The following is a 27,941-nucleotide window of genomic DNA, read 5'->3' as shown; positions in this document are numbered from 1 at the left end:
TATTCCTGCCATTCTTTATTAAACTGTATAATAAGGCTTCTTCCTGTGACAGGTAAACACACCTGTCAGGAATAAGATTTGTCTTAAATTCATACATATCACTCTAACGTTTTATTATTATTATTATTATTATTATTATTATTATAAGCTACTATTTTTATTCTTTATCCTGCTGCTGTAAAACAATACCAACAAAATTCAACAGTCTATCTATCTCTCCTCAAAATGGTATACTGGTAACATAAATTCATACTATGTACAGAATTTTACGCGAAATCATATTGGCCTTTGGAAACACTTCTAAACCCACTGCTAGATTTTTTTTCCCCTCAGTGAGGATATCGCTGATTGGTTAGTTTCTCAGCAAACAGCTGCGTCATTCTACTACTTCCCTTTCCCCCGGAGCAAACATGGCGGAGTACGACCTCACTACCAAAATTGCCCACTTTTTAGACCGACATCTCGTTTTTCCTCTGCTGGAATTCCTGTCTGTCAAAGAGGTACGAAGTAGATGAAAACTTTAACATTTCGGTACATTTTTTTTGGTGTTTTAACAAGCAGATGTCGGTGTTTAAGCTGCTGTAAAAACCCATGTACTCCACGAGCCACATTGTTTGCCGCTTTGTAAAGAAACGACATTTAACCGGAAGTGTGAAATGTAGGAACGACATTCAAAGTAAAATAAATAAATAAAGTTAAAGTTACCGTTTGAACAAAGCCTGTAAACGTCGAGGAGTTTTTAAAAAGAGAAGATCAACGTTTAGCGTAAAGATTTATGTATATGGCTGAAGAAAAACGTATAACACAAGATTTTATGAGCTATAGTGTCACACTTAAGAATTCAATTTGTTCCATATTTGAAAGACCCGAGTCGGAAGTTGTGCATTTGACTGTGATTCACTTTACACTGGTAAAACCACGCTTTTTTTTTTGAAGTTTTAAATGCAAGTTTTAAGTTTAGCTAAGTGTATGAGTCCACGTTTTCTAAACTCGAAGCAGCTGGTTTTACAGAGTTGTTTGGCGGTGGTACCAGACTTGTCCTTATTCGGTTCAGAGTTATTGCCGTGTGAATGTGCCGGGCGATGAAACATACTGTAGTCCTCTTTCTCTCCGGTAAAGCTAAACCCCAAAACCTGAAAAAGCGAACAACTGGAAAAAAAAATCATGCCCAGTGCTGAAATAGTCATTTAGTTTGGACGTTTTGGTTCACTTAATACAACGTTTGTGGCCAGCAGATTGATGCAGAAAGCTAATAAGACGAGCAAGTTTTTTCCCGGTCGTCTGAAACTATTTATCTACGGAAAATAGCATACTAGACGTTATTGGTTTAACTGTTGCCGCCTTTAGTTGAATCGGCTATAGCCAACAAAGAGAGTGCGCTGTTACAAATACAAAATAATTGTCAGCTTTTGTTAATGTATTGCCCGACGTTATGGAGGAGATGTGCTAAATTTATTCAGTACATTGTGCTTTATAATAATTTAAAAGAAAATCAGTCTTTGTAACTTTGAATCTCAGGGTTTGAATTAATGTACAAAACACTCTGTCCTCTGTTCTGTTTCCTATTATTTGACATGTTTTTTAGATCTACAATGAGCAGGAATTACTTCGTGGGAAATTGGACCTCCTCAGTGACACAAACATGGTGGACTTTGCTATGGATGTGTACAGAAGCCTGTTTGCTGAGAAGGAAATTCCCCATAGTAAGTGGTGGTGCTCAGTGGCTTATCCCGGTTTCTCCAGAGCTGAAACATACACTACTCTACACACTTATTCAAAATTGATTTATCAGTAAACTTGGTTTTACAGCCATTTTTAGTACTGGTGTATTGATTGCTAGTTTATAGTGTTGCTGCATCTAATGACTTTCTTTCTCTTTCCTGTGTCAGCGCTGAAGGAGAAGAGGACAGAGGTTGTGGCCCAGCTAAAGCAGCTGCAGTCAGAGACCGAACCCATCGTGAAGATGTTTGAAGACCCTGAGACAACAAGGCAGATGCAGTCAACCAGGTAGAATCTGTTATTTCCTACTCTAAACATATCATTCAGCTGTATTTAATTAGTGTCCCAAAACAGATTTTATGCCAAACATGAGGAGTTTGTAAAATTTACTGGCTCTTGGGTTAGTAAAACCGGCACAGCAGCATAGCTAATGGATTTTATGAAGTCCAAGGAGCTGCACATTGAACAAAAAATGTACTTAGCCTTCTCAGGAAGACGTAAGTTAAAAAAAAAAAGGCAGATGGATAATGTTATGATTAACTTTATCGGGACTGTTTTGTGGTAATTTCAATTAAAACAGTCATATCCAGCTTTATCTGTTCATTTGTTTCTTGGCAAGAGTGTGTAGGGTTTATCAAGATCATTTTCTAGTTTAATGTCTTTCTGGTTTGTGCTTTGGCTGCACTTATTTATTTAAGCCACATACTTGTAGAAACTGTTGTGTGAGATTCAAAGCCTGATAGTGGCAACAGTGTATTAGCGCTTGTCTTTTTATTGTTCGTTTGCTGTCAGCACAAAGTGAGGAAGAAAGTTTCTGTCTTATGTTTTACATCAATCTTTTCTTGGTTTATAAAACAATAGGAAACTCACCGGGGGTTAGTTGTCTTTAATTAAAAATGACAGTTTTATCCCACGATTCTGGACTAAATTCTGCTTAATGCAGTTGCTTGTTTTTAACGTTATGCCTCGTTTATAGGATCACCTGGTGCTGGAAATAAAGGGTTAAATGGTTTAACAGAAGATTCACATCAAACAGTTTCCCCAAGTGTGTTAGATTAAAACTCTCATCCTATAGTTTGTATTGAAGTTACCACTTACCAGGCTTTTTTTTTTTTTTTTTTTTTTAAGACTTCTTCTGAAGCCGTAATCCAAACTCAGCTGTCATAGTAAATCATGTTTTACCATATCTATAAACAATCTGTCATTATTGGATACACTCTGTGGAATATAATCACCATTAGGATGACCAGTGATTTATGTTCTCATTTGTTTGGAGTTGTTAAAGCACTGAAAACCACTTTGGGGTTTTTGAGTAGACAAGCTACTGATTGCTTGGTGGGGGGTTTTGTGTGTGTGTGCTAACATCTCCTGATGGGTGCAAAGCGACAGATTGGATCTTTTACATCATCAGTTTGTTAAGCACTGTTAAACAGCCTAGGGTTTCAATGATTAAACACTGGAGTGCCATGAAGTTGTAATGTTGTCAGTTTTACTCTTGATACTGGAGAAATAAATAAGACATTTCCTGTTTAACTTTACTACATTAAATTTATCTCGAAAATTTTATCTCACCAATTTCTTTTCTAATTTACGTTAAGATTAAGACGGTTGTCTATGATGCATTTTCCATGTTCCCAATCCAGAAGAGAGATCTCTCTTTTGGAGCTTCTGTGTGAAGGGCAGGAGCAGCAGCACCGCCATCCAACAGACACACACAGCCTGCTCTTAGTGAGGATTGGGAAAGCTGTGGTTACACTTGAGTATAGTCACACTTGTTGCCACATATGCAACAAGTCTTTTGCATGTAAGACCACAAACATGAGCAATATGTGGAAAAATCTAGTAAGATCACATCACACGTAGTAGGAGAAATGGATCTGTCTATTCCCCCCACGTGGGTTGCATATAGAAACGACATACTTAATTAAGTAAATGATACAAGCATGGGTTATTAGTGTATAAAAGCAACCATCAGTAAGCTGTGGATGTGCTTTTAAATGCAATCTGAGCTGCTGTTCAGATGTCTACTTGTCAACACAGACTGTTTTGTTAGTGTGAAGTAGCCCACTGGACAGGGAGTAGGAGGATGTCTGCCTGGTACATGGTAATTATATAACTCTAATCACCAGCAAATTGAAATTGTTACTTTGCCTCTGTCCTCAACTCAGGTGTACTGTGTTTTCTATTTTATTTATGCCGCACCAATTGACAGCAACAACAGTCTTTTCAAGAACCCTACAAGAAAACTGCTTGTCAGGAAATAAAGGTTAATAGAGGGTTAACTGGATCCCCACTAATGATATAACTGTCCTCAGCCTGATCAGCCCCAGCCACTGGCCAGTCGTCTTACCTGAGTAAATCTTTTCTGGCCTCAGGATATTTCTTATGTGGAACCTTATTAAGAAACTGTGTTTTGTGGCAAGAACTGCACATGCTAGTGGGTGTGTTAATTGATCGCAATATGTGTTACTAGCGTGGACAGCGGGCTGAAATTTCACAGTAGAGGGTGGATATAAAGGATCTTTAGCTTCAGAGCCTAAATCAACTTCATTTAACAAACATCACACTTGTGCCAGTAAATGCACACTCATTCATTCCCACTGTGAAAGCGAACTCAACCCAGGCACACACATAGTTTCTATGTGGTGTTCACATAAATAGATTTTAGGTCACAGGCAAAGTTGTAAAATGCATTCAGGAGAGAACAGTTAAGGGAAGCCAGTGCATTCCTTTATTTTGTCAAACCCATAGAGACACAGAGGCTGTGCTGAAAAATCAGTATTCACTTTATTCACCAGACATCATTTGTTTGACATGGCTAACATAGATTTATGTTGGCCAAACCAAATGTAATAAACAGCCTATCACACCATTTTAAAAGTGAAATGGTCTTCATTTATGTATGGTTCTTGATTTGGCCCAAAAGTGGAAAAATATACCTGAATGATGGTCTAAATGCCAGTTCCTTAGCCAAACGGCAACTCAAGTTAAATGGTCTCTAACTAAAGGAACTGTCTTGCTTTCTTCTTTTTGTTTCTGTCTTCCAGAGATGGACGAATGCTCTTTGACTATTTGGCAGAGAAACATAACGTAAGTTGGCCTGATTTGCTGACATCTCACTTCTTCGCTGCATTTCCCATGGCTCTTTTGTGAACTCATGGTTGTTTTAGGGGCAAAGCGGGAGGGACAGGCCGAGCAGGGAAATGCAAAATTACTTCCCAAAACCCTTAACTCATTTTCGGGGTTTGTATGGCTTGCACAAATTCTGTGGACATTTACATTCTGTGGTGAATTGTTAAGAATAAACGGAGTAGCTCGGGACTCGTGGATAGAGCCGCAAGAATGCCGGAGGTTCTATATTTACCGTGATGTTTGGCTTCTTACCCTCCCCTCCATCGGTCCCCTCCTACTCCGGTATCCCGCTGACCTGCATGCTGTCCTCAGTGCACCTCGACACAGCCCGAGCTCAGAGCCCCTCAGTATGCACTGGGAAAGGCTTGGGCGGCAAAAGGCGCTTGCTGCCTGTCACGGTTGTTCTGAATCTTCTTGAATGGCTTGACGTTAGCTCACGCTGCTCTGAAATACTGGACAGGAAGGACATTTAAATATAGGAAGACATGTAGGCTTGAAATGATAGCCCCATATATAATATATAGTTCATATAACCACATCTTGGAAGGCATTTTGTTTTGGTTTGTTTTGCTTTTTTTAATTTAAATAGTCCCTTCCTTTTCATTGGGGGAAAAAAATGACTTAGCAGTGTGCCACCACAGCAGGGAATTATTCAGATGCAACAAATAAATATGGAATATTGTCATATTTGTGATTTAATTTATAGGTCATTTGTGTTTCTCTGGAGTTTTTGTTATGACTGTTGTTAAACTTTTGTGTTTATTTTACTTTTAACAAAACAAAATCAGAATTTTATCCATAATGTGTTAATATATATATATATTGTATTTCAGCTGATTACATTCTGATGATACCAGCTCATGTTATTTACTTTTTATTTAATGCAATGATGGTTTAAAACTTGACATTGCTATTTTGTTCCTGATCGTAAGCTCACATCATGATTCTAATAGCATGAAATGCGGCCATTTTTTTAAAACCTGAGATACATGGAAGTTGTCTTTGAGCACATTCCTGTGACACACTGCTTGTGGCAGTAGTGAAACTGGGGCCTCGCCTACGGTCTCTCCTAACTTGTTTCATTTTAACCCAAGCCACAATGTTTTCTCAGTTGAACCAAACAACTAGAGAAAGTAAAAGAGAACAAGTGGTGAAAATGCTAACGAGTGAGTGAAACAGGACACCATCACCACATCACCTGTTTACTTATATGATCAAAAGCTTTATAAACATAATTTACAACTGTATAATGCCTGTACAAATAATGTTCTGTAAAGAATTATCATATAATTTTGATAATCGGTCAACATTTCAATGATTTCATCTTTTTTTTTTTACTGTAGAAAAGGTCTCAATACATACCAATGTCCCCTTTAGAAATGGTATTTATAAAGTTTTAGTCTTACCATTTCACGTTGTCAGCAATTCACGTTGTCTCTGTAACATTTGTGTTTATGCTGTATTTCTCTTGCAGTTTCGTCAGGAGTATTTAGACACCCTGTACAGGTATGCCAAGTTCCAGTACGAGTGTGGAAACTACTCTGGTGCTGCAGAGTACCTCTACTTCTTCCGTGTCTTGGTAAGCTTTCAGCTTTGGTCGCACACATTCAACACATTTACAATCTATTGAACATGAATGGTGGCATTTGCTGATAACCGGTACCCCTTCACTTAACAGAGTGCCAGTACTATTTTTCTATCCTCATTTATATACTAGCTCAAGGCGTTCGTCTGATATATTAAAATTGAACGTCACATTAGGTTTGCCAGATAGCTTTAATTCCTCCATATGCCAGTGCTTGCATAGCAGAGGAAAAGAACACTTAGAAGTAATTGAATGTGAAAAGCTTACGTCATTGCCTGTTCAATTCCCTGCACGTCTTCTGTATTAGGAGGAGACTGCTGCTCTAGGACTTGAGTAGGATCTTTTACTGGGCCAAGTGATCAGTGGCGGACTGCATAATCTGTCTGTAGTCTTCTCACGGGGCGGGACTCAGTAGACAGCTTATTGATTTGAGTGCTGTGGCCAGAGAGTCGCTAGTCACGACTTCTGAGCTTATGTACTTAGTTATGCAAGGCATCTCCCAGTTACCATTAAGAGGGTTTCATGCAATTTGCAAGGTGTTTCTAAGAGGGTGTGTGATTATCATGGGGGATGAAAATTAACTGTACGTAATTAATAGCTGTCTTCATCATACAGCTATCTTTCTATTTTGAATTTGGAGTGATGAGCTGGAGGACAAAGCCAAAGTTTTATTAAGTAGTTTTCAAGATGTTTCAAAGTCCAGTGATTGTCTCGCAGAGAAAGATAATTACTGTTCACCGAGACCACTGCCAGTATTCAGTTTATGTACATGCACGCTCTCTATGTTCTCTATAATGGAGCCTGACTGACATATTTGTGAGGCTGATGTACTGGCTGATATTAGCTGTTTTTCCCAATGTAGTGGTATCAGTATTTAAAACCGCTAATAAATGAAAATTAAAAAGGTAAAAAAGAGACGAGAAACACCCTTCAACCATATTATGAATTTTGATGATGCTTATTTTGTCCAGCGAAAGGAATTTTGCATCTTCCCTGTTGGCAACACAACACACGTTTGGAACGCCAGAAACACAAACAGTTGATCTTAGCTGAGTTGGGCAGAGCATAAATGAGTAATCCACTGGATGTTCTGACAATTAAAATAAAAAGGCGGGGGGTAAACGGCAATGTCATGTTATCTTATTAAGGAATTATAACTACACCCAATAAATGCCTGGGAAATCTGATTATGTTTAATTTGTCTGAAAGAAAAAATATCCATAAACATTTTTTTTTAAATGCCCAGGAGGATATATTAGTATCACTCTTGTTTCTTTTAAAAAAAAAAAAAAAAAAAAGGAAAAAAAAGAAAGCAACCTCATATCGGGTGGCCTCTACTTTACAAACACAAAGACATATTGTGTATAGAATCAGAAAATGAGAGTGGACTCACCTGGATGCATTAAAAAAATCACAATTGCCAAGTTTTGGTAAGTGCAATGATCAGTGATCGTGGTGTTTTTGTGACACGTAGGGGACTCTCCAAGCTTGTACAATTTGTTGACTAAAGTCATTTGGAATAAATCAAAATGCCCTGCAGAAATTAAACTCTATTGTTACTCCTTGTGTGTGATCTTAGATCAAGTGTTTGAGTTAAACTTGGAGCTGAATGTCCTATAATGAGCGATGGAAGCAGCCTGCATAGTTGGTGGTTTCACAGTGTCACTCACTTGTCCTCTAGCTTTGTTGTTCTTTTGTTTCAGCATTTAGCTGTGTGGTAAAGCAAGGACTTGTGCTAAAGCAGGCCAGGCAGAATAATATCAACATTTTGTCTGTTTATTAGAGTGAAAAATATTAAGACCATTTTTGGTTGTTTCTGTCCTCATTAGCATTTGATACGGCACTGCATCCTGTCTTTTGGATGTCAGTGACTCTGCCTAGTCATTAGGGCTGCCACAAGCGATTATTTTGATGGTCGATAGGTTGGGCCATGAAGCATACACCCGACCCATCCCCAATCTGGGGAAATGAAGGCCGCATTTGTCGGAGTCTTGGAATTTGGACAGTCTTCGTTGTGTCGCTGTAATGTAATTGGCCTACAAATGCAGGCACAGGAAGATGCGCTTCCTGAATTTGGACACAGCTACGATACCGGACACGGCTTCTTCTTCTTCGGGGTTTAACGGCAGCTGGCATCCTTGTGCATGCAGTGCTGCCGTCTTCTGTTTCAGTCCGTTATTACACTCTTAAATCCTACTACTTATTCCTGCGTCTTTTGGGATCTTGGCTTCAAAGCTTCAAATGACGCGTCGACTATTACATTCGTCGACGTAATCGTGACTAGTCGACTAATCGTGGCAGTCCTACTAGTCATGCACATCTCTGTTCCCCTCCTGAAAATCTTGGCAACGATTCTTCCCTACAAACAACTCTTTTAGCCCAAAGCAGTTGGGTATTTTACTGATGTGCTCAGATCTGTTAAGGGAAGAGATAAATCAATAGCGTGTAAGAAAAGTCTTCAAAAGCTTGCAAGGCGTATGACCCACTATCCCAACAACAGTTGTTTATGGCGTTGCAACTCAGTCTAAATAAACCAAAATTGCTCTAATTGAGGTATGCTGTTCAAAGTCCAGCAGAGTCCCTTTTTTTTAACCCTCAAATTGTTAGTTTCCTCATTTCCAGCCTCTGTAACTGGATATCTGTTGCTTACTCTTGACAATGCGAGAGGCTTTTTAGAAAGGGGAATAGGTAGAAATGGGTTTCATTAGTGAGACTCTGTGCACTACTCCCTCTCCTCCTCCTGTCTTTTTTTTGTGTTTTTGTGGACCTCCCATCCTCACAGGCCCCTTGTCTGCCCCCCCCCCCCCTTCCGTATGGGAGAGGTGAGGTTCCATAAAGTCATTTAACGTGGGAAACCCAGTCAATTAAACGAAAGAAGCCAGCCTTGCAAAATCCATGCCTCAGGTCTTGTTACAGTGTGGCCTAGCCCGAAAAGAGCAACTTATTCATATCATCACTTAATGCAGGGATTGAATGTTAAGAATAAAGATTGAGTATCCCGACGGATCCCCAGCACAGTAAATTTATTGTTGCTGGTCAGTCAGCGAAAATGTGCCCATTTCACAAACCAATGGAAACTTAAGGTAACTGCTGGAAAAACCCAGGTATTGAAACTTTTCTAGCGTGGCGACTAGTGAAAAGCCAGACTGTGTGTGTGTGTAGAAAGCTGCCATAATGACCTGGAGGTCAGCCAAACGTAGCAGGCAGGGACTTCCAAGAGAGAAAAAATAGCAAACAAAACAAAACACTAGAACAGATGAAACGCTGACCTTTATATCGGCAGCATAGCCAGTTTCTTCTCAGAGCTACAATGCTGATCTTTCTTGTGACTTCTGCAAACCCCCCTTCAAAAAAATCATTCATTATAGACCAGAGACGTGCTCTGTGATCAAAGAGCGCTGCTCCGACTGGTTGGATGCACACAGCATCTTACTGTTTTCTCCTTTGGGGGAATACCACAAGAGATTTTCCAAATATTTTCCCTTTACCTGCCATCATCTCATATTATAACAGCTTGATGAAATGTTATCAGACTGTAGCTGTTTTTTGCTAAGCAAGAAATCCCTTTATAGCCAAATAATCACCAATTTCAGTTTCAGCGGAAACCTGTTCTCTTATTTTTCCTTTTTGTTTGAAGCGTTTCCTGCGTGTGTGCATCTGTCGTGTCTCACAGTCTACTACAGCAGCTGTCCGATGTTGTACAGGGGCGTTTGGTTAGCATCTAGGTTTCTCTGGACGCTCCACAGACACCCACCCCGACTTCCTGCTTGACTCATGTCAATGCGTCTGGTGTTTGGTGTTATCGTGGACTACTGTGGCGCACAGTTTCCCATGAGCCCTAGGGTGTAGTCCAGTGGTCCACTACAGAGTGATTGCATCGCAGAGGTTCAGAGGCATTCTCAACCTGCGTTTCATTACAGGATTCTTTTCTTTCTTTCTTTTTTTTTGTTTGTTTGTTTTAGCTGGGTTCTGGGAATCAGAAACTGTAGCCTGCAACACGTTTGAGAGTAATTATCCTCTCAAAGATGTGTCTTGTTAGCCTTGGTTCATATTTCAGCCTAATTACCTTGTGATTAAGACAGAGTTGCCCAGATTTATTGAAGGTGATGGGTGGCACTTTTCATTTCTTGTTTAAAGAGCAGCAATATTTGCAAGAAATAATAACAACTCCAATTTTCTTGGATATTTTGAAGTTGGATCATTTAAATATTAATGAAGACTTATTTTATCACTCCTGTGCCGCTCTGTTGCACAGACTTGGGCAGTGCGATCTTGATTCAGCAACATCCTAACTACACAGCCATGCTAGCAAATAAAAAGTCATGACCTATGTGCCACATTCATTTAGAACAGTCTCCGATTTGTGCCCTGATTTTATCAATCTATGAGATATAATCTTTGGATTAGTTCTGATAGCAAACAAGTCAAAAGTATCCCCTTGCAATAAATACAATTCGAATTTTAAACAATGGTTTCATCTTGCTGAAGCGTTTTTAAACCTGAGGACCTTATTGGCATTACCCAGTCAAATGAACTCTCCAACCAAATGCTATAATTCTGTAGGACTGTTCAGGAAATTTCAGTGACACATTCTTCAAATATGTCCTTAATGTGGCAATTTACCCAAAAGTGCTTTGAATGTGGTTCTATTAAAGTCTTTCATAATTCATTTCTCTTGTCTGTCAAGCTCCATTCCCCTGCCATGACATAATTTAATTGGTTTGAAGGGTATAAATGAGAAAAGTTACTGTATCATACAACACTGCTACTGAAGCCAAGCAAATGGTGACAAGCCCTGGCTTGCTGCGTATGGATGCAGATGTTGCCGCTTGGTCTGCCAGCCTGTATGAGAACAACCTTAATTAGTATTTGGTCTGTCAAGTAATGTGGAAAAACACTTGTTTTGCAGGTGGGACTGTGTCATCAGTTTAACAAATGTATCATGTTGTCCGTTTCAAGGTCCCATCTACAGACAGGAATGCCCTGAACTCGCTGTGGGGCAAACTGGCCTCTGAGATCCTGATGCAGAACTGGGAGGCAGCCATGGAGGATCTCACCCGCCTGAGAGAGACTATCGATAACAACGTAAATGCCCCACTTCTCAGAATTTGATACCACATTTAGATTCCCTTACATAGACTCCCGTATTGACATTTCACTTGCAGTACAGCTCTGCTGTGGCGTTTTATTTCTTGCCACACACACTCATCTGACTGCTTAAGAACTTGGATTTGTGTTAAGTCATTATCGGTGTTTCTTTGGAAGCCGAGGTGATTTCTTTGTTTTGAAGATGAGAAGAGCATTAATAGAACTGTCTTGAAACATATTTGTGACATAAAATGACTTTCTTTTTTTTCTCTTTGCCTTTTGGTGGTCTCTTTTGGACCTTCTTTCGTGTCTGTCTTCATGCTCGACTGGGTTTCTGCCTTGGCCTTGGCTGTGTCCAGACCGTCAGCTCCCCTCTCCAGTCTCTTCAGCAAAGGACGTGGCTCATTCACTGGTCTTTGTTTGTCTTCTTCAACCACCCCAAGGGCAGGGACAATATCATTGAGCTCTTTCTGTATCAGCCACAGTAAGTACCATTTTTATTATATTTTTTTTCAGTCTTTTGACTTCAATCATTCTTTTAGAGAGGAATTTGAAAACTGTTGAAACAATCCCAGGAAGTAGTTGAAAAGATCAGATACATTTCCCCTGAACAATGTCTAAAAGAAGAAAGGCACAGTTTTGCAGTGTGGTTGAGACTCGGCCCTGTTGGCTGTTTAAACTACACTCAGAATGGCATTTTGTGGTTTAGCATTACAAATGCAAATGAAAATGAGATAATGTCTCGAAATTGTTTTTTTTTTTTTTTTTGCATTTTGAGAATGGCCGTGACTAAAAAAAATATGATATGCTGTGGTTACAGTGTTATATTTTGACCCTCTAACGTGTTATCTGACTTGTATATATCAAAATGCTTCATAAAACATTTTACACGCTGAACTTGATTTAGAGGGAAACTGTTTTCTGTCATGACATGTTTTTTTTGGTGGTGGGCTTCCTCATGAAACACTGCTGGTTTTTTCAAAGTGGTTTCTGAAGTGTGTTTTCGTGTGGTCTGTTTACTCTCCAAGTCGAGAACCAGGCCATATGTATCGCAGATCGGAAACTTTATACACTGTGTTAAAATTTGCACACCACCTATTTTGATGTCTTAGCTCCCTCCCCTGTTCTGATTGCAGGCTTGTATAATTGTACAGATGATTGGGCTCCACAGACAGTATGACAGGCGACCACAACACAGCACACTCAAATGTCTGGTTCCCTGAATTTTACTCAGTTTTTAATTTTATTGTGGATGATTAAGGAGGCCTGCCCAATAATTACTCATGAAAAGCTCACCCAGCCATCTGTTTGGACAAACTGAGGTAGATTTGTGTGCTTTGCAGTTTCACAGTCTTGAAACCTCATGTTTTCCCCGCTGAGGCTTGGCTTGGCTCTTGTTTCCCATCTCTTGACCAGTACTTCCTTTGGCTGAAGTTGGTGACCTGTGGTTGGCCTTCAGCTCCACATTTGACCTCCCTTACCCCTGCAGTCAGCAAATGTTGGTCCAAAGCCTTGTTTGTGTACTATTGACAGAGTGCGCAGACCTCAGGGGAAATAATATCCAGTAACAAAGTATAAGACTGGTGCAAAATAGTCAAACAGTACTGCAGTAGTACACCCTGTGTTACTTGATTGTTGAAATCCCTCCTTGGGATGTTTGACATGACTTTCTTTTTCCTACAAGCTGTAAAACGGGACCTGTTCCTGTGTTCTCACACAGACTCCTTAAATAGAGGAAACCTGAACTCATAGTTGATTTCTTGGCTGCATGCCTCAGTAGCATCTTCAGTAAACCAGTGCAGTGATGCTTGTTGCCTGAAAACTCAAAAAAAAAAACAAGTCTCCTAAGTGGGTTTGAGTGAATGCACCAAGAAGGCTATGGTACAGTGATTCATGCAAGATTGCTTGTTATTGGAGCCCCCAGGAGAATGAGTAGGTGTAAGTTAATCAGGAACACAGCAGGGAGCGTTGTGGGTTTTTTTTTTTTTTTTTTTTTTTCCTTCTTCACGGGAGTCAAGCAACTACAAAGCAAGAAAGGGAGCTCTCCCAAAACCAGGCCAACAGTGGCTTTTTAAAGGTAGCCCACTGCCATTTTTAGACTGAACTTCACAAATGCCACAGGTTCCCCTGTCCCTTTAATTGATTTTGATAATTAAGCCTGGTTTAGAACCGCTCCTCTGAGTAACATGTGCTCCTTTGGCCTTAGCTATGGAGAACTGAAGGAACCTACCTGGGCTAAACAATTAGGTGAATTCAGTTGGCTAAGGACCGTGGCTTTCAAAAGTCTGCTAACCGTTTACAAAAAAAATTAAACTGCACACTAAAGGATTGCAAACCCTCTTAAAGTCATGATAAGGGCATTTTAATACTGGGTATTACAAAACTGTCAGAACACACAGTGAATTGCAACTTGGTGCATATTTTCTTGGATAGCCACAGACTGGGCAGAGTACACGATGACTCCAGTCCACTGTCAAAACTATTTATAAAGAGCATGCAAGCAGATCAAAACTCAGCCATGGAGTAATGAAAGAAGGTAAATCACAATTTACTTTTACACCATGTGAACAGCAAAGAGCTTGCTGGTCCTTAACCTGAGGCAGTGACAGCAGCACAATGCACTATGGAAAGCTGACAAGCTGGCAGAAGTAGTGTGATGCTTGGAGTAATGTTTTGGTGGGAAACCTTGCGTCCTGGAACTCATGTTAAGATTACTTTGACACATAGCACCTACCTAAACATTGCTGAAGATGTTCACCCCTTCATGGCAGTGGTATTCACTGGTGGAAATGGCCTCTTCCAGCAGGATATTACATTCTGCCACAAACATTTTTCAACAATGGTTTTGGGAATATGACCATGTTGTCTTGGCATCCAAATTTCCCAGATCTCAATCTGTTTGAACATGTGTGGGTTGTGTTGTTAAAAACAAGTCCACGTAGTTTCAACATTGCAACTCAAATTACTTAAAGGACCTGATGTTTTTACAGAAACAGTATCTCCACAGTTGGTGTGGGATTATAATGAGCCTGAAACAGTGTTGTGTCTCTCGTGTTCAGCCCTTAGCAAGTTGACCTGTGCTTGGAGCATCAGTCCCTCTTGGATTGAGTTTCAGCTACTGGGCAGGTCCCTGCTCACTGATCTGTATCTTCTTGCCAGAATCCCCCCCTAAGATGCTAATGAAAGAAATGGCTAAAACTTGAACCCAGGCCGACCCAATGAAGGTCCCGTTAGGACATTTATCTGTTTAGCTGAAAAGGATTTTCTCTGTTGAAAATGCCAGGAGCCTGATAAGAATCCCAAAATGTTATATTATGTGTCCTTGTAAAGATCACATCTATGCTTACGTTGGTCTTAAAAGTGATTGCTTTCATCCTACCTCACTCCAGATACCTCAATGCTATCCAGACTATGTGCCCCCACATCTTGCGTTACCTAACTACAGCGGTCATTACAAACAAGGATGTCCGTAAACGTCGGCAAGTTCTGAAGGATTTGGTGAAGGTCATACAACAGGTAAAAAAAACACACAAAAAAATCTGTCACAGAGTGCACAGTTATTAGGTCATTACTTATTGGCCATACTGGCTTTGAAGGGTGGGTAACTGATCATGTAACCCAATAGCATTGCTAACACTTCACTTTAAGCACAAAATATATTATAGTTTGAGTCAAGCAAGAGAAGCCTTGAACTCCTGATGAATGGCAGTAAACTGATTAACTGTTGTGTGCCCATGCCTTATCTACCAATGACAGTAGCTGGTTCAGAGATCTAAGCACTGTTTTGATTGGCTGTTGGTAATGAATAAAAGATGTCCTCAGTACTGTCTGCTCTATAGCCTTATGTGAGTTAAGAAATTTAGAGCCCTTCAGAGTTCAGAGCATGGTTTCATTTATTTAGCAATTGTGTCCAGCAGGTGGTGGTTCTGACTACATTGTAAAACGCTTGAACTTCATATACAGATAGTGATTTACGTTTGCTATATTTGTCGTATTTATTTCTAAATAAACTGTATAAACTACTTGCACCTTACTGTCGATGAGCCCTAACTTTCTAACTTAGACACACAAATATGTTTGTACCTGTGATTTTTATGTTCTCAGGAATCTTACACCTACAAAGATCCGATTACAGAGTTTGTGGAGTGCCTGTACGTGAACTTTGACTTTGACAGTGCTCAGAAGAAGCTCAGGGAATGTGAATCGGTGAGTACCCACTTCAGTCATCTCACCAACAGTAAATTCATCATTTTGCTCCCAAATGGAGAAGAAATGTTGTTTTGGTTTTTTTGTTCATCTGCGTGACAATATGGGGGTCTTCTGAGGACGTCTGATTTGTGGGTCAGACCCCTGAACTTTCACACAGAGCATCATAGTATTAATGGTTAGTAATCGTGTCATCTGTGTGTGACCTTCTGCACGTTCACACAGCGATTCTTTTCGCCACAGTTCTGCGTGGGTCCAGTGAGGCAGAGCAGTGATAGGCTGGGCCTTGTATCTCACTGTCTGATATGTAGAGGTCTCCTTGGACACTGTATGACTCAGGCTTCAGTCAGATTATGCTATGTCCTGTAATTGACCCATCAGCCTAGTCGTTAACAATAAAAGCTTTATAAGCACAAGTCTCTGCAGAGGCGTGCAGACACTCTGTTTAAGAGGGAGATCTGTCATAACACCACTGTTCAGAGCATTTGTTTCCATTTCGGTTTGCAATGATGAAATGTAACTTAATATGAAATATGAGTAGCTTACAGTAAAAGTCTTCTTTGTGTGTTGACTACAAAGCTTAACACACTGAACAGCATGATGATTTGAGAACTTGTCCTTGAACAAGATAAGATTTACAGCTCACTTTGCGGAAGAAACCCGCAAAGACATGATGCAAAATAAAAATAACATTCTGCCCTCTTTTTTCCCAAAACCTATTCAAGGTCTGTGTTCAGTCTTTTCTAGAGAATAGTGCTAATTTAGTCCATGTTCTCCTTCATGTCATACACTCAATTTCAATAATTTGCAGTAGAAACGCACACAACTTGGTCCAGTCTTTTTATATTACTGACTATATACAAAAGACTGGCTACAGCTGCCTTTGCTGGGACACGTGTCATGCAAAGAGGTCACACCAATGTCTGGGCTGGTGGAGTAACAAAAAAGTAAAAAAAAAAAAAAAAAATCACCCCTGTTTTTTGTTTTCTGTTTTGTTTTTATTTTTTACAGGGGAAAACCATCTATAGAGGCCAGCACCAGATTGTAAACATGCGTTCTAACGCTTTAAAATTGATCGTTTTAACATGAAATTCTCTTTCGGGCACTTTCGCATTGTTTACATTTTTTAGCTCTGGAGGTTGCTGCTTAGTGTGAGACGAGCAGAACAGGAGCCCACTCTTAAAAAACGGCTCCACTCTACCACTAGAGATTTAAAAATGCCACAGGTTTTTGTTTGAAAGCGTTATTAGACTGGGTGAATAAGAAATAATGGCTCTTCTGACTCATTTTTCACTTTAAGGTCAATTTAATTTAATTTTGGGCACTGTGGTGCATAATTGAGTTATTTGGCTTAATTTGTATCTTCTGATCTCAAATATTGCCAGCAGTGTTCTTTTTCTTAAGGTTAATTCAAGATTTTGCGCAATTTTTACATTTGAATTCTGTCAGGTTTGTGTGTGACAGACAAAATAATAGGTACATTGAAACTAGACAGTTGCCACAGTTTATCAAAGATTGTTGCATTAGTGACCTTTGTATATAAGATACATGGATACTCTAAAGGATATTCTGGACACATTCTGTGGTAAGTAATCAAATTTAAAGACGGAGCAGGTGTCCTGATTGTTTTGCTATGTACATATTGTGTGTTTATTTAGTAGAACTTAATCTCTTAGTTCATTCTCTGCATACACACTGCAATTTGGCTTTCCCAGATGACGTGCTAATTTGGAGGTGCAGAGGATTGAAAGACTAAACTTAGGGCTATTTGGCCCCCGTTTCATCTTTTGCCTCTTGCAGATAAATGAAAAACATGTGGCCTGATCAAATGGCTCTTTCTTAGGAGAAAATGTTTATAACTCATGTCAGTGGTATACTTAAGGTTCTGTTTCATTTAGATTTATTCTCTTTTCTCTAATATGGAGTCATCTGCCTCACCATATCGCTACTTTACATAGAGAAATTTAAAACGAAATTAATTAGCCAAATTTGTTTTTATGTGATTATGTACTTAAAAAAAAAAAAGAACACATCCAACGTGGGGAAAAAAAAATTTTTTCTGTAAGGTCTACACTGACTAAAATATGACACCGCCGTCCTTGTTAAACACTTGCACGCTCTTTTTAGGAGCTCTCTGGGTAGGTCCTGACCTCACCTCGTGGGGTTTTGTTTACATACTCGACTGTGCTTGAAACAGATGCTCACTCCCAATTTCCTCTCAGAGCCCAAGTTATTCCAGGTGCTTTTAACACTAGCTTACCTGTCAGTCTTATCAGAGCATGTCCAGTTGGCACAAAAGGCTTCTATTAACCTTGTCCAATTCACAACGAGTTGGGTGGTTCCAAAGTGTTTAACAGCACCTCTAATGCATTACTGTGATGCTATGCAAACATGTGTTTGTTCCCAAAATGGTCTTGTTTGAAGTCGGTGAGACATTTGTGCGGGGAAAGAAAAGTCACACGCAAGAGAATAGTTTCATTGGTTAAAGGATCTCACAGACCATGGAGTGATTGAAGTAAACCACTACACACTGCAATTGGTTTTTGTCTTGATGAACATTTGTAGTGCCTCACATTTGATCCGCTGAGAACAGTGGCACCCATTTATTTGCTGATTGCCACAATAGCACGACATGCGTATTGTTTTCAGCTCTCCCAACTTCAGTTCACTGCAGCCGGTACAAAAGTATGAGCCAAGTGCTTTCAAATAGGGAGTTTAGCTTGGTTAGGCTGTACAAGTTGTTATTTGTTTCTTTCCCACTCCACCCAAATCTGGAATCGCTGTCAGATGTTAGATGCTTGCATGGCAAAAGAATGAAAAGTATAGGGCTACCTATAGTCCGGCCCTCAGATTGCACATAAATGGGCTCTTCGGGCCCCTTCCAGAATTTGTTTAAGCTTTGTGGTCTGAATCCCAGATGACAATAATTAGGGCACTTAGCTGTTCAAAGTTTATCAGCCTTAGATAAGCATTGTCATAGCTGAAAACGTGTGTTGCCTGATAGCGCCATGTAGTTGGGATTTATTCAAGCAGAACTTTGTGCAGATAGCAGCTTTCTAGGCTTAAGAAAACAAAGAGCTGGTAATCCTTACAGAACTTTTGAAGATAGAGGTCTGTGATGTGAAATAGCTCTCACTGGTGCATTGGAATGCAGTAAGCACTGGGAAATGGGAGCATTTCATACAGTAGTACCTCTGGGACCGTAGTTGGAACATGAACATTTATAGTAGATAAATGGATGAATAGGCCATATGCAGCAGTAAGAAAGAGTCAAAATGAGGCTGCATTTGTTATTGTAACCGGCCACAGGTGATATTTTATTTATTTTTTTCCCCCAGTACATATTTTTGAAAAAAATCAGTGTCATTTGTGAATGGAATTTAGCTTGTGGTGTTGCAGATGCTGGATGACAGTAGCTGTGAAATTTGACAATCCTACAGAGAGGAGAGAGAGAGAGAGAGAGTTGACACTGAACCAACAGCCTAGATGACCGGTGATAAGTCGCTGACAGGGTGGTCATCTCTGTGGCTGCATCTGTTCTTACTGAATGGTGTAATGTGGTGTTTGTAGAATCTGAAGATTTGTGGTTGTTTTTGAAGTGTATTACTTAGAGAGGGAACTTTATTCTGAAACAAAAATGCAGACAGTGTAGTTCTTCCTACCCTATTTACTACAGCAAAAACCAAGTTGGAATTGGGCTTAAGTGAACTGAATTCTTTTCCCCCTTATTACATATGACATTAAATAAAAGAGGCAGACAAAGCACTCATGACTTTCCACTCTGTCTGGTCCAAACTCAGAGTTGTGTGTATTTTAGGCCAGTGTCCTAGATTGATAGAAATAAGCATTGCTTTCATACCTGTTGTACAGTGCTCTAACATGAACTTCTTTCCGTCTCTTAGGTTCTTGTGAATGACTTCTTCCTGGTTGCTTGCCTGGAGGACTTCATCGAGAACGCACGGCTCTTCATCTTTGAGACCTTCTGCAGAATTCACCAGTGCATTAGCATCAGGTTAGTAACACACATTGCTCAATAGTTGTCTGTTGTATTGGATGTGTATTCCCCAACTAGTTGGCAAGTAATTCCTGGAAGTTGCTGGCAGTTGCTACATGAAGTCAGTTGCAAAGAGGATGTGTAACCAAAAACCACTTCTGGCCGGTTTGAAAGCTGTGAATGCCTGTGTGCTGCTACGTAGAATATGTTTGACAGGAAAACTGACTGACATCATTAATGATTAACAGGAAATACTGTTTAATATCGCTACACTTCAAGATGCAGGAAGTAAGAACAGCTGCTTTGCGATTAAAGGAATTTTCCTGAAATGAGTGTTTATTGGCCTCTCCGTGCACAGCCATGCTAACCCCACACATCTTGGGGATAAGTATTATGGGGGTTAACTGCTTCCAGGTCTCTACAGGTTGCTGTGCTTACTAAACTTTTAAGACCACCTGTCAAGGCCAGTTCACTACAAGTTGTCTTCCAGTAAGAGGTCAGGGTTTGGATTGCTTTAGATGTTCCCAGCTGCTCCAGTACACATAAACATTTCAGCTCTCTTCGGCTGGGTAAATGGAGGTCAGGGGGTTCTGTAGGTCTTAATTTGACTGTTAGCTTGAAATTCAATTTAGTTACATTAAAATAAAATTGACCTTGGATCCATCCCCGAAACCAAGAAATTTAGTAAATGCTAATTATAGTGAGCATTAGCGGCGAGAAAGAAAAAAGATTATAGTAATTGTTTGTAATTAAGAAAAATTATAGGATTTGGCATCAATTTGAGAGAGTTATAAAGATAAAGAGAAATCCCGCTTGTCTTTGTAAGTGTTATCTCTGACGTTAGGAAGTGCATATGTTATTCTGTTGTTCATACTGTTCCAGACTAATTTACAGTACACATTTTCCACTGCTTTCACACAGCAGTATGCCGTCCCTCAGGCCTATTGTGACTGCTAAAGATTTGAAGGAAAGGCTGCATTTCCAAGTATGGTTCACAAACACGTGATGCTCAGTGGAAAGAGGGAATGAATTACTTCTTCTGACACGAAAATGATTGCATTGACTGCTACATAGAGCTGTGGAAGTCTGTAGTCAAGGTTGAACTATGGAACATGATCAGGCCCTGTCGAAATCTCCAATTGCAGATTGTCTGGAATTGATTAGGAGTCCTGGTTCTTTTTGGCAGACTTAGTGCAATTGGATCCATTTACTTGTTAAGGACCACAAAAGGTTAGTGGTAACATTGAAAGAGGAAGTTGAACAGTGATTTTTCTACTTTTCACCTTTTTGTGTGTCCTCAACTCTCTTGTTTGTTGAGGTTTCTGAAGCAGGAACACAAACCAAGGGTCGTTTTAGGGATTTCCGTGTTTATTTTTGGTGGTGTTGTGACGATGGACAGAACATGTCTGTTTTTGACAGACAACTAAATTCCAAGTCATTAGTCCTCTACCCAGAAGCCCTCTGCACCCAAGCGTGGACTCAAATGAATTTGATGGCTGTTTTTAATGAGGACATTTTTATAGCTGCTGGCCATGATGGTTTCACAGATATTTAGCTTGCCTTTTGCCCACAGCTTGAGATACAAAAGTAGACCAGAAGTTGGCTTATTTTAGTTCTTTTATGCAAGAAATGCTTGTGTAAAGTGTACTGTAGGCACTGAAAATGTGATTTAGCCCACACTTGCAACCCCCCCCCCCCCCCCCCCCCCCCCCCCCCACACACACACACACACACACATGTCTTTTTGTCTAGACTTTTCAGTGTCTCAAGAGTGCGTGCGTGTGCGTGCGTGTTTCCAATTTAGCTTTGCGTTCCTTGTTTGATTTACAGGCTTTATTTCCTTAGTCCTTCCATAAATGTTTCAGACCCTGCTGTGACCTCAAGTGCACACTTGTCCTTTGACATTATGAGTAAATGCTTGAGACGTGGTCATTTGGGGAAGTTTTGTCCCCCCCCCCCCCCCCCCCCCCCACAACAGTTCACTGGTATTTGGAAGGGGTGTCGTGTGTATTTGGAAGTAACACTGAAGAGCTTTCCACCTCACAAGTGAGTCATTAAAAAGACCACACAATCATTTCGGTTTCTCCGAAAAATCAATTTTACCCCAAGCCGAAAACGAGGTTGCTCCAAATGGCTTGGACTCTCCTAAACACTATCATATGTTAGTGTTTAACAATGCATTCATTTTAGGCCAGCCATGTTAAGAAGGGGTCTACTTTGGAGAAGAACCCCCCCCCCCAAATCCTCCTCTCTCCCTTAACTGAATTAGACCCCAATGCCTGACCTCTCTGTTCAAGTGTGAGCTTGGTATTGAGACTCACAGGAGTCCCCTAGCCTGAAGTCGAAAGCTCAGGAGCCAGAGCGAGTAAGGGGTCGAAATGAAAGTGATCCTTCTCCCCAAAGGAACAGGATCATGGTTGTGTAAAATAAAACCAGGCGTGGAAACTGCCTGTTCAGCTTTAAGGCCAAAAGATGTCAATAGTGTGGGTTGTTAACTCTGACCTGCGCACTGCATGCTCCCACATCTGTCCTTTTCTGTCTTTTTTCCCCTTCCCTCTGATCTTCCTTCTCTCTGAGATATAAGTAAGGCTAGCTGTTGAAGAACACTGTCACTAGAACATAAGATAAAGTTACCCTGCTCTGATATACAAATGTGCTTCCTGGGAGCAAAACATTGCCAGACTTTATTTTATAAATTAGATTAGAGGGCTTTGACTCGTACAGGCCAAGGCCTTGGGCCTTTTGGGGCACTTTGTGTTCCTGTGTTATACTGCAAAGACAACAGCGAGAAGGGTTAAGGATTAGCTCAAGTCCCCAGCGAGGAAACCAGATCATGTTTGTTTTGATCACCATATCTGACCTGGACCTGACTGACATGCGTCCCGACTTTCCTGAATTGTCAAACAAAACACCCACATTATTCCTGCGCAGCAATCACCTTCACTGGAGTGAAATTAGAACCAGTTTCAAATTTACTTTTGAATTTGCGTTAGATTAATTGTTAAATAAATAGTTGAAGAATTGTTACTAATATCAGTCAGCTTGATAGAGTGCGATGTATAGTACCCTTCAAAGGTTTTAGGTGCTTTTGATGCCTACAGTTGTACCCCTTATATTCCAGTCTGCCTGCCTGATGTTACTGAATAAGTCATCCTGTACCACGTTAATGATCCCACATACAGAGTTATTAAGGACTGTCTTCAAGATCCTGCAACACATTGCCTCACAGAGCATGAAATCGAAATCCTGAATTTCCGAGTTGACAGTGTGAGCTGCAGCTACTCATCAGCGCATCATTTACTTTAAATTAACACTTGCTGATGTGAAATGGTGTCAGTGCGATCACCGACATGTGTTAACCATCAAACCTAAACTTGGGTCTTTAGACAGCCTACACACAAACTTGTGACGTTCCAGACAATGATCCATCAGAGCAATGTTGCTGTCATGGATCATTTTCCACAGGTTTGATGAGCTGAAGTGTAATCAGCTGTCCGGCAGAGCTAATGTTACAAGGTTTGTTGTTATGAGTGACAGCTTCATCAGTCTCCTCATATCCTTTCCCCTCCTCTGGGCTGCTGGGAACTCCTCGCAACTGCCTTTTTTTCTGTCCTGTTATCCACCTTCTCAATCACTTCACTTGTGGTGTAAGTGTTGAGAGATGTGCACTGTCACTTGGAGACCAAACCCTATTTTTCTCATTATGCTGAGGTAATGCCTTTTATTTGTTGTTTATGCTTTTAATGCCTCATCCAGACACTGACATCATTTCACTTCCCTTCTTTATGTGGTTTTGCCACCATTTGACCAACATTCATGGGTTAGAAAGTGGTAGTCTTTTTTTTAAAGTTTTTAAGCCTTGAGGTAAGACAGACATATCACAAATCCAAAATAAGATTACTTCCCACTAAAAGAATGTCTTAAATAAGCCTCTGAGAGACAGTTGAAATCTGTACTAGTGGTTGAATTTGTTTGCTGAGGCATGGAGTGAAAAGTGGTGTTGTCTGGGCAGATTCTTACTTATATTGAAGGGGTCTCGCGAAATGGGGTTAATTGACCAGGAAGCGATCATTAACAAAGTCAGTTGTTTAATACAGGCCTTTTTAACCTGTGCTATTGCTTTTTTTTGTTTTGTTTTTTTGCAGGAATACCGATTTCACACATTTGTGCCAGCAGGATTTGTGCTTCTCAAGGGAGGGGCTGGTTTCATGGTTTTGAGATGAGAGTTGCTGTAGTCATTCTGAGTAGTGCTCAAAGCGGCCGGGAATATTTATTGGGGCCCTGATATGAAATGTGGTAGGCGTGGAGGGTGGTGAGGGTCAGACAAGAGGAAAGAGGCAGGAAATGTAGGGGGAAGGGGGTATCGAGGGGGTCTAGTTATTTTGAAAGCCACAAGGGAAGCCAGCTGCAATGGGGAAAGCTTTGGATCAAAGAATGCCAGCCACCCTCATAACCCCCTCCTTATACTGTGACACATCTACATCCAGCTCTATCAAAGAGCAGCCCGGTCTCCTACCTGGCTTTTACTTCAGGGGACATTTGCTGTTTGGAGTTGTCTGATGAGCTTTAGCAGCCAGGTGGACAAAGAGTGTTTCCTGGACAAAGAGTGTTTCCTGGACAAAAAAGAGAAAGAGTTAAATAATTACAGAGGTTCACAACATGGGGTAGTACCCATTCTTCAAATTGAGTTGTTCATACAAGTCTGTAAATCAAGCTCCCATTAGCAGGGGACCATTAGAAGTGTTTGGGTGTGTTATATATATTTTTTGCCTGAAGTGCAATGTGTTGGCCATTTATAAACTTTGTCAAATGGAAATAATAACCAGTCATTTGGGACCTAATGTGCAACATCGGTCATAACATAGAGTAGCATTAAATACGATTTACTGGGTGCTAGAACATATTTCATGCATGAATCAGCACACACAGCAGCTACATTTAATTGAAGTCAGGGTTTCCAGAAGCTAAATGTTACCTGAGAATTAACAGTAAAATTCAGTTGGGGTATTTTATTTATTTTATTTGAAAATGGCAGTTTTCAAAAATTAAGTATAGCTCCATGATTTAGTAGATTAGACTCACCACCTAGTGTAAGTAACTTGAAGTAACACTTTTCTGTATGAAATTGTCTGTGTCTCTGGCATAGTAGTCTTGGCCTGCTCTTCTATACAGCGTTGCGTCATTTCATTGAGTTTTGTGGGGAATCATTTATGCACATCTCTCTTAAAGTCCTCTCATTTCAATCAGGTTGAGATCTGGACTTTGACTCGGCGATTGCAGCGCCTTGATTCTTTTCTTTTTCAGCCATTCTGTTGTAGATTTGCTGCAGTGCAGGAAATCGTTCTTTTGCTGCATGGCCCCATACAGACCAAGCTTTAGCTGTTGGACAGATGGCCTCACATTTGACTCTACAATACTTTTGTACTGTTGATGTTCAACTCCATGAGTCCCATGACTCCGAAAATCAGCCCAAATCATCACTGCTCCACAACTGTGCTTGACAGTTGGCATGAGGTCTTGGTGCTGATATGCTGTGTTTGGTTTTTGCTAAAGGTGCCACTGTGCAAGCTGTGTGGACGAACATCTCCACTTTGATCTCGTCTGTCCAAAGCATGTTGTTCCAGAAGTCTCGTGTGTTCTTCTTCTGTTTTTATAGAGGTGCTCACACTTGCTGAATCAAGTGTATTTGATCGGAAGCACCTGGCACCCTCTTAATTCCTATGGAAGCAGTAAATGTGTACTTACTGCTATATAAGTCTGCTTGGAATTCTGTGAAAATGTTCTTTTTCACGTGACTTTATATTAAAATCCCTCTTAAAGTGTGAGATTTTATCAGCTGTTTTTTAGACTTTGCTAGACTGTTGGTGGCTCAGTATAGTGCTTCAAGCTACAACAATTGAGACTCATGCAGAAGTCGTGACAGTTCGATCTACATACATTGGTATTGAACGTGCTATTCCACACACGTACACTAATGTACAAGAACAGCTGATTTTTGCCGATATCCTGTCATTGGCTAAAAGTATTGGTCAAATTAAAATTCTAACTTGATTGCTGACCAAAGACACATCCTCTGGGAACTCTTTAATGTCTCTAGAACATTTAATATCAATGTTACTTTGAATTATTTCAACCGAACCAGGTTAGAGCTCACTGTCTCCTTTTCCTCAACAGCATGCTGGCAGACAAACTGAACATGACTCCCGAGGAAGCCGAGAGATGGATCGTCAACCTCATCCGCAACGCCAGGCTGGATGCCAAGATAGACTCCAAACTGGTGAGACCCTCTGTCTTCTTCCTCAATCAGTCAGCTCTGTGCTTAAGTAATGAATCAAATCCTTTAAAACAAATCTCAGCAAATTGGGGGCTGTTTCAGAACCACTTCTGTGTAACCTCAGGAGGGAAAAGGAGCCCAACGCTATCCTCATTTTTAAAATTTTATTATTTTTTTTAAAATGGAAGGGTAGCTATAAGGACATTGTAACCGCAGTATCTGAGCCTTGTTACATATCCTCTTATGAGGCTCTATGTTGATCCTACATGTTATGGCATACCCATCGCAACAGTTCTCTGTAATCAGTAAATCATAGCTTAGTCTACCAGAATGACATAGAATTATCTAGATGTGCCTACAGTAGAAACGAATAGGACCTATGTGATACTTCTGGTTGGTCATTGTACAATAGCATGCCTGTGAGACTAAAAGTTATTGGCATTATTGTGAGGCTATTATCCATTCTTCTAGGGCCATGTGGTCATGGGGAACAACGCCATATCGCCTTACCAGCAGGTGATTGAGAAGACTAAGAGCCTCTCGTTCCGCAGCCAAATGCTGGCCATGAACATTGAGAAAAAGCAGGCCCAGAGCAGCAGAAACGAGGTGAGTAATGCACAAAGTGTACATTAAAATAAAAATTCACACAAATCTCCACTCCCTGCTCGTCGCTGTAGGGGAAGCAAAACTCACTTAACTGATCAGACTGAAGGTCAGCGTGCACTCAGGGTAGTTCAAAGCACCTCAAATGATCAGCTCAGAAGAACAAGGCTCAAGAATGTTGATGAACAACCGTCAACAAAAGCTCTCTTTACACGGAATAAAGCCAGTAAGAGCAAGTTTAACAGAGCTAATGCTTTCATCCCTCCATTGCTCTTCAAAGGCCTAATGACAAGGTAGATTCCAAACAACCATAAAACGAGGCCCGAGCTCAGTGACTCAGCTCAGCAGCGTAAATAAGGTGGACCCTCACTCTGGCCTTGGTGAACATTAGTCAAAGTCTGGAGTTTTCTGCACTTAGGACCTGTTACAGATGTCTGGCTCGGGGTCCAGTCATCCCCTTTAAGTCTGTTTTTGATGTTGACCTTGCACGTTATGGCGCTATGTAGGCAGTTCAAACATTGCAACTACGCGCAATGCTAAAATGATGCTCCGAACTCCCTGAAAAGTTGACATCTGTCAGAGCGGATTGACGGGCAGCCCGACACGACCGAGACCAGCCAGTTACAGCATTCATGATAACCGTGCGCCTCTTGAGTATCTTTTTGATGTGCTCAATTAGCCTCCTCCCTATTGTTTGAATGTCTGCAGCGGGAGTGCAACCCTAAAGTTATCCTATAAAAAAAGCACCCCCCCCCCCCCCCTCCCAATTAAGGAGTTTTTGTAATTAGACCAAAAAAGAGAGGTTGCAAACAACTCACAGAGCACGATTGCATCCTGCTGTCCTTAAGGCTACAAATTACTTGCATATAGGGAACATTTACAGCCCTACCATGTGGGCCAGCTGCTTAGGGTCCCTGTCAGCTCTCACAGCCACCCAGCACTCACCAACAGAACACACACATTACACACACCCGACAAGGGGAAAACGTCATCATATAACTGCTTGCACATGTATGTTACTTTTTTTACATTTCCCACAGTCAACAAGAAAGATTTGTTTTGATCGCTCACAGTGATGTGCAAATGGTCTAAATGTGATGTTTTCTTCACGCTTCTCTTGCAGACACCGAGCTGGGCAGGTCAGGAAAGCGGATTTTGATGGATCACCCGTGCCCTGTGGTGTTGCATCTTTTTCCCCCCACACTTGTCCCTCAAAGAGCAGATTACTGTTTTGCACTTGGTTCAAGTCATCACCAATTCAATAAAAGTGACCAACAAAACCATTTTCACCCATGATTGTCTTATTTCTGGACATTACATTCTGCACTTGAGGTTTGAGT

At 40.6% G+C, this 27,941-nt stretch overlaps 1 protein-coding gene across 1 annotated transcript; it reads left to right on the top strand.

Moving 5' to 3' along the window:
• Positions 1-343: 343 nt before the first annotated feature.
• eif3ea (eukaryotic translation initiation factor 3, subunit E, a) lies at positions 344-27,884 on the top strand. The gene is made up of 13 exons (XM_004566767.6): positions 344-500; positions 1,586-1,703; positions 1,890-2,007; positions 4,767-4,809; positions 6,326-6,430; positions 11,396-11,521; positions 11,884-12,008; positions 14,914-15,040; positions 15,629-15,730; positions 19,633-19,742; positions 25,899-26,001; positions 26,470-26,604; positions 27,725-27,884. Exons 1-13 carry the CDS (start codon positions 411-413, stop codon positions 27,758-27,760), a joined length of 1,338 nt encoding a protein of 445 aa, XP_004566824.1. The 5' UTR covers positions 344-410; the 3' UTR covers positions 27,761-27,884.
• Positions 27,885-27,941: the final 57 nt, after the last annotated feature.

The sequence above is a fragment of the Maylandia zebra genome, linkage group LG11 (genome assembly GCF_041146795.1).
Source record: "Maylandia zebra isolate NMK-2024a linkage group LG11, Mzebra_GT3a, whole genome shotgun sequence".
Taxonomy (NCBI): domain Eukaryota; kingdom Metazoa; phylum Chordata; class Actinopteri; order Cichliformes; family Cichlidae; genus Maylandia; species Maylandia zebra.
The sequence above is the reverse complement of the archived record's forward strand: the minus strand, read 5'-3'. Positions and strand labels throughout refer to the sequence as shown.

Bases quoted from the DNA above. Each gene is read 5' to 3' on its own strand.
- eif3ea (XM_004566767.6), top strand. From the start codon at position 411: ATGGCGGAGTACGACCTCACTACCAAAATTGCCCACTTTTTAGACCGA. The intron at 15,041-15,628 runs GTAAAAAAAACA...TTATGTTCTCAG, and splicing joins TGGTGAAGGTCATACAACAG to GAATCTTACACCTACAAAGA. The intron at 26,605-27,724 runs GTGAGTAATGCA...CTTCTCTTGCAG, and splicing joins CCCAGAGCAGCAGAAACGAG to ACACCGAGCTGGGCAGGTCA.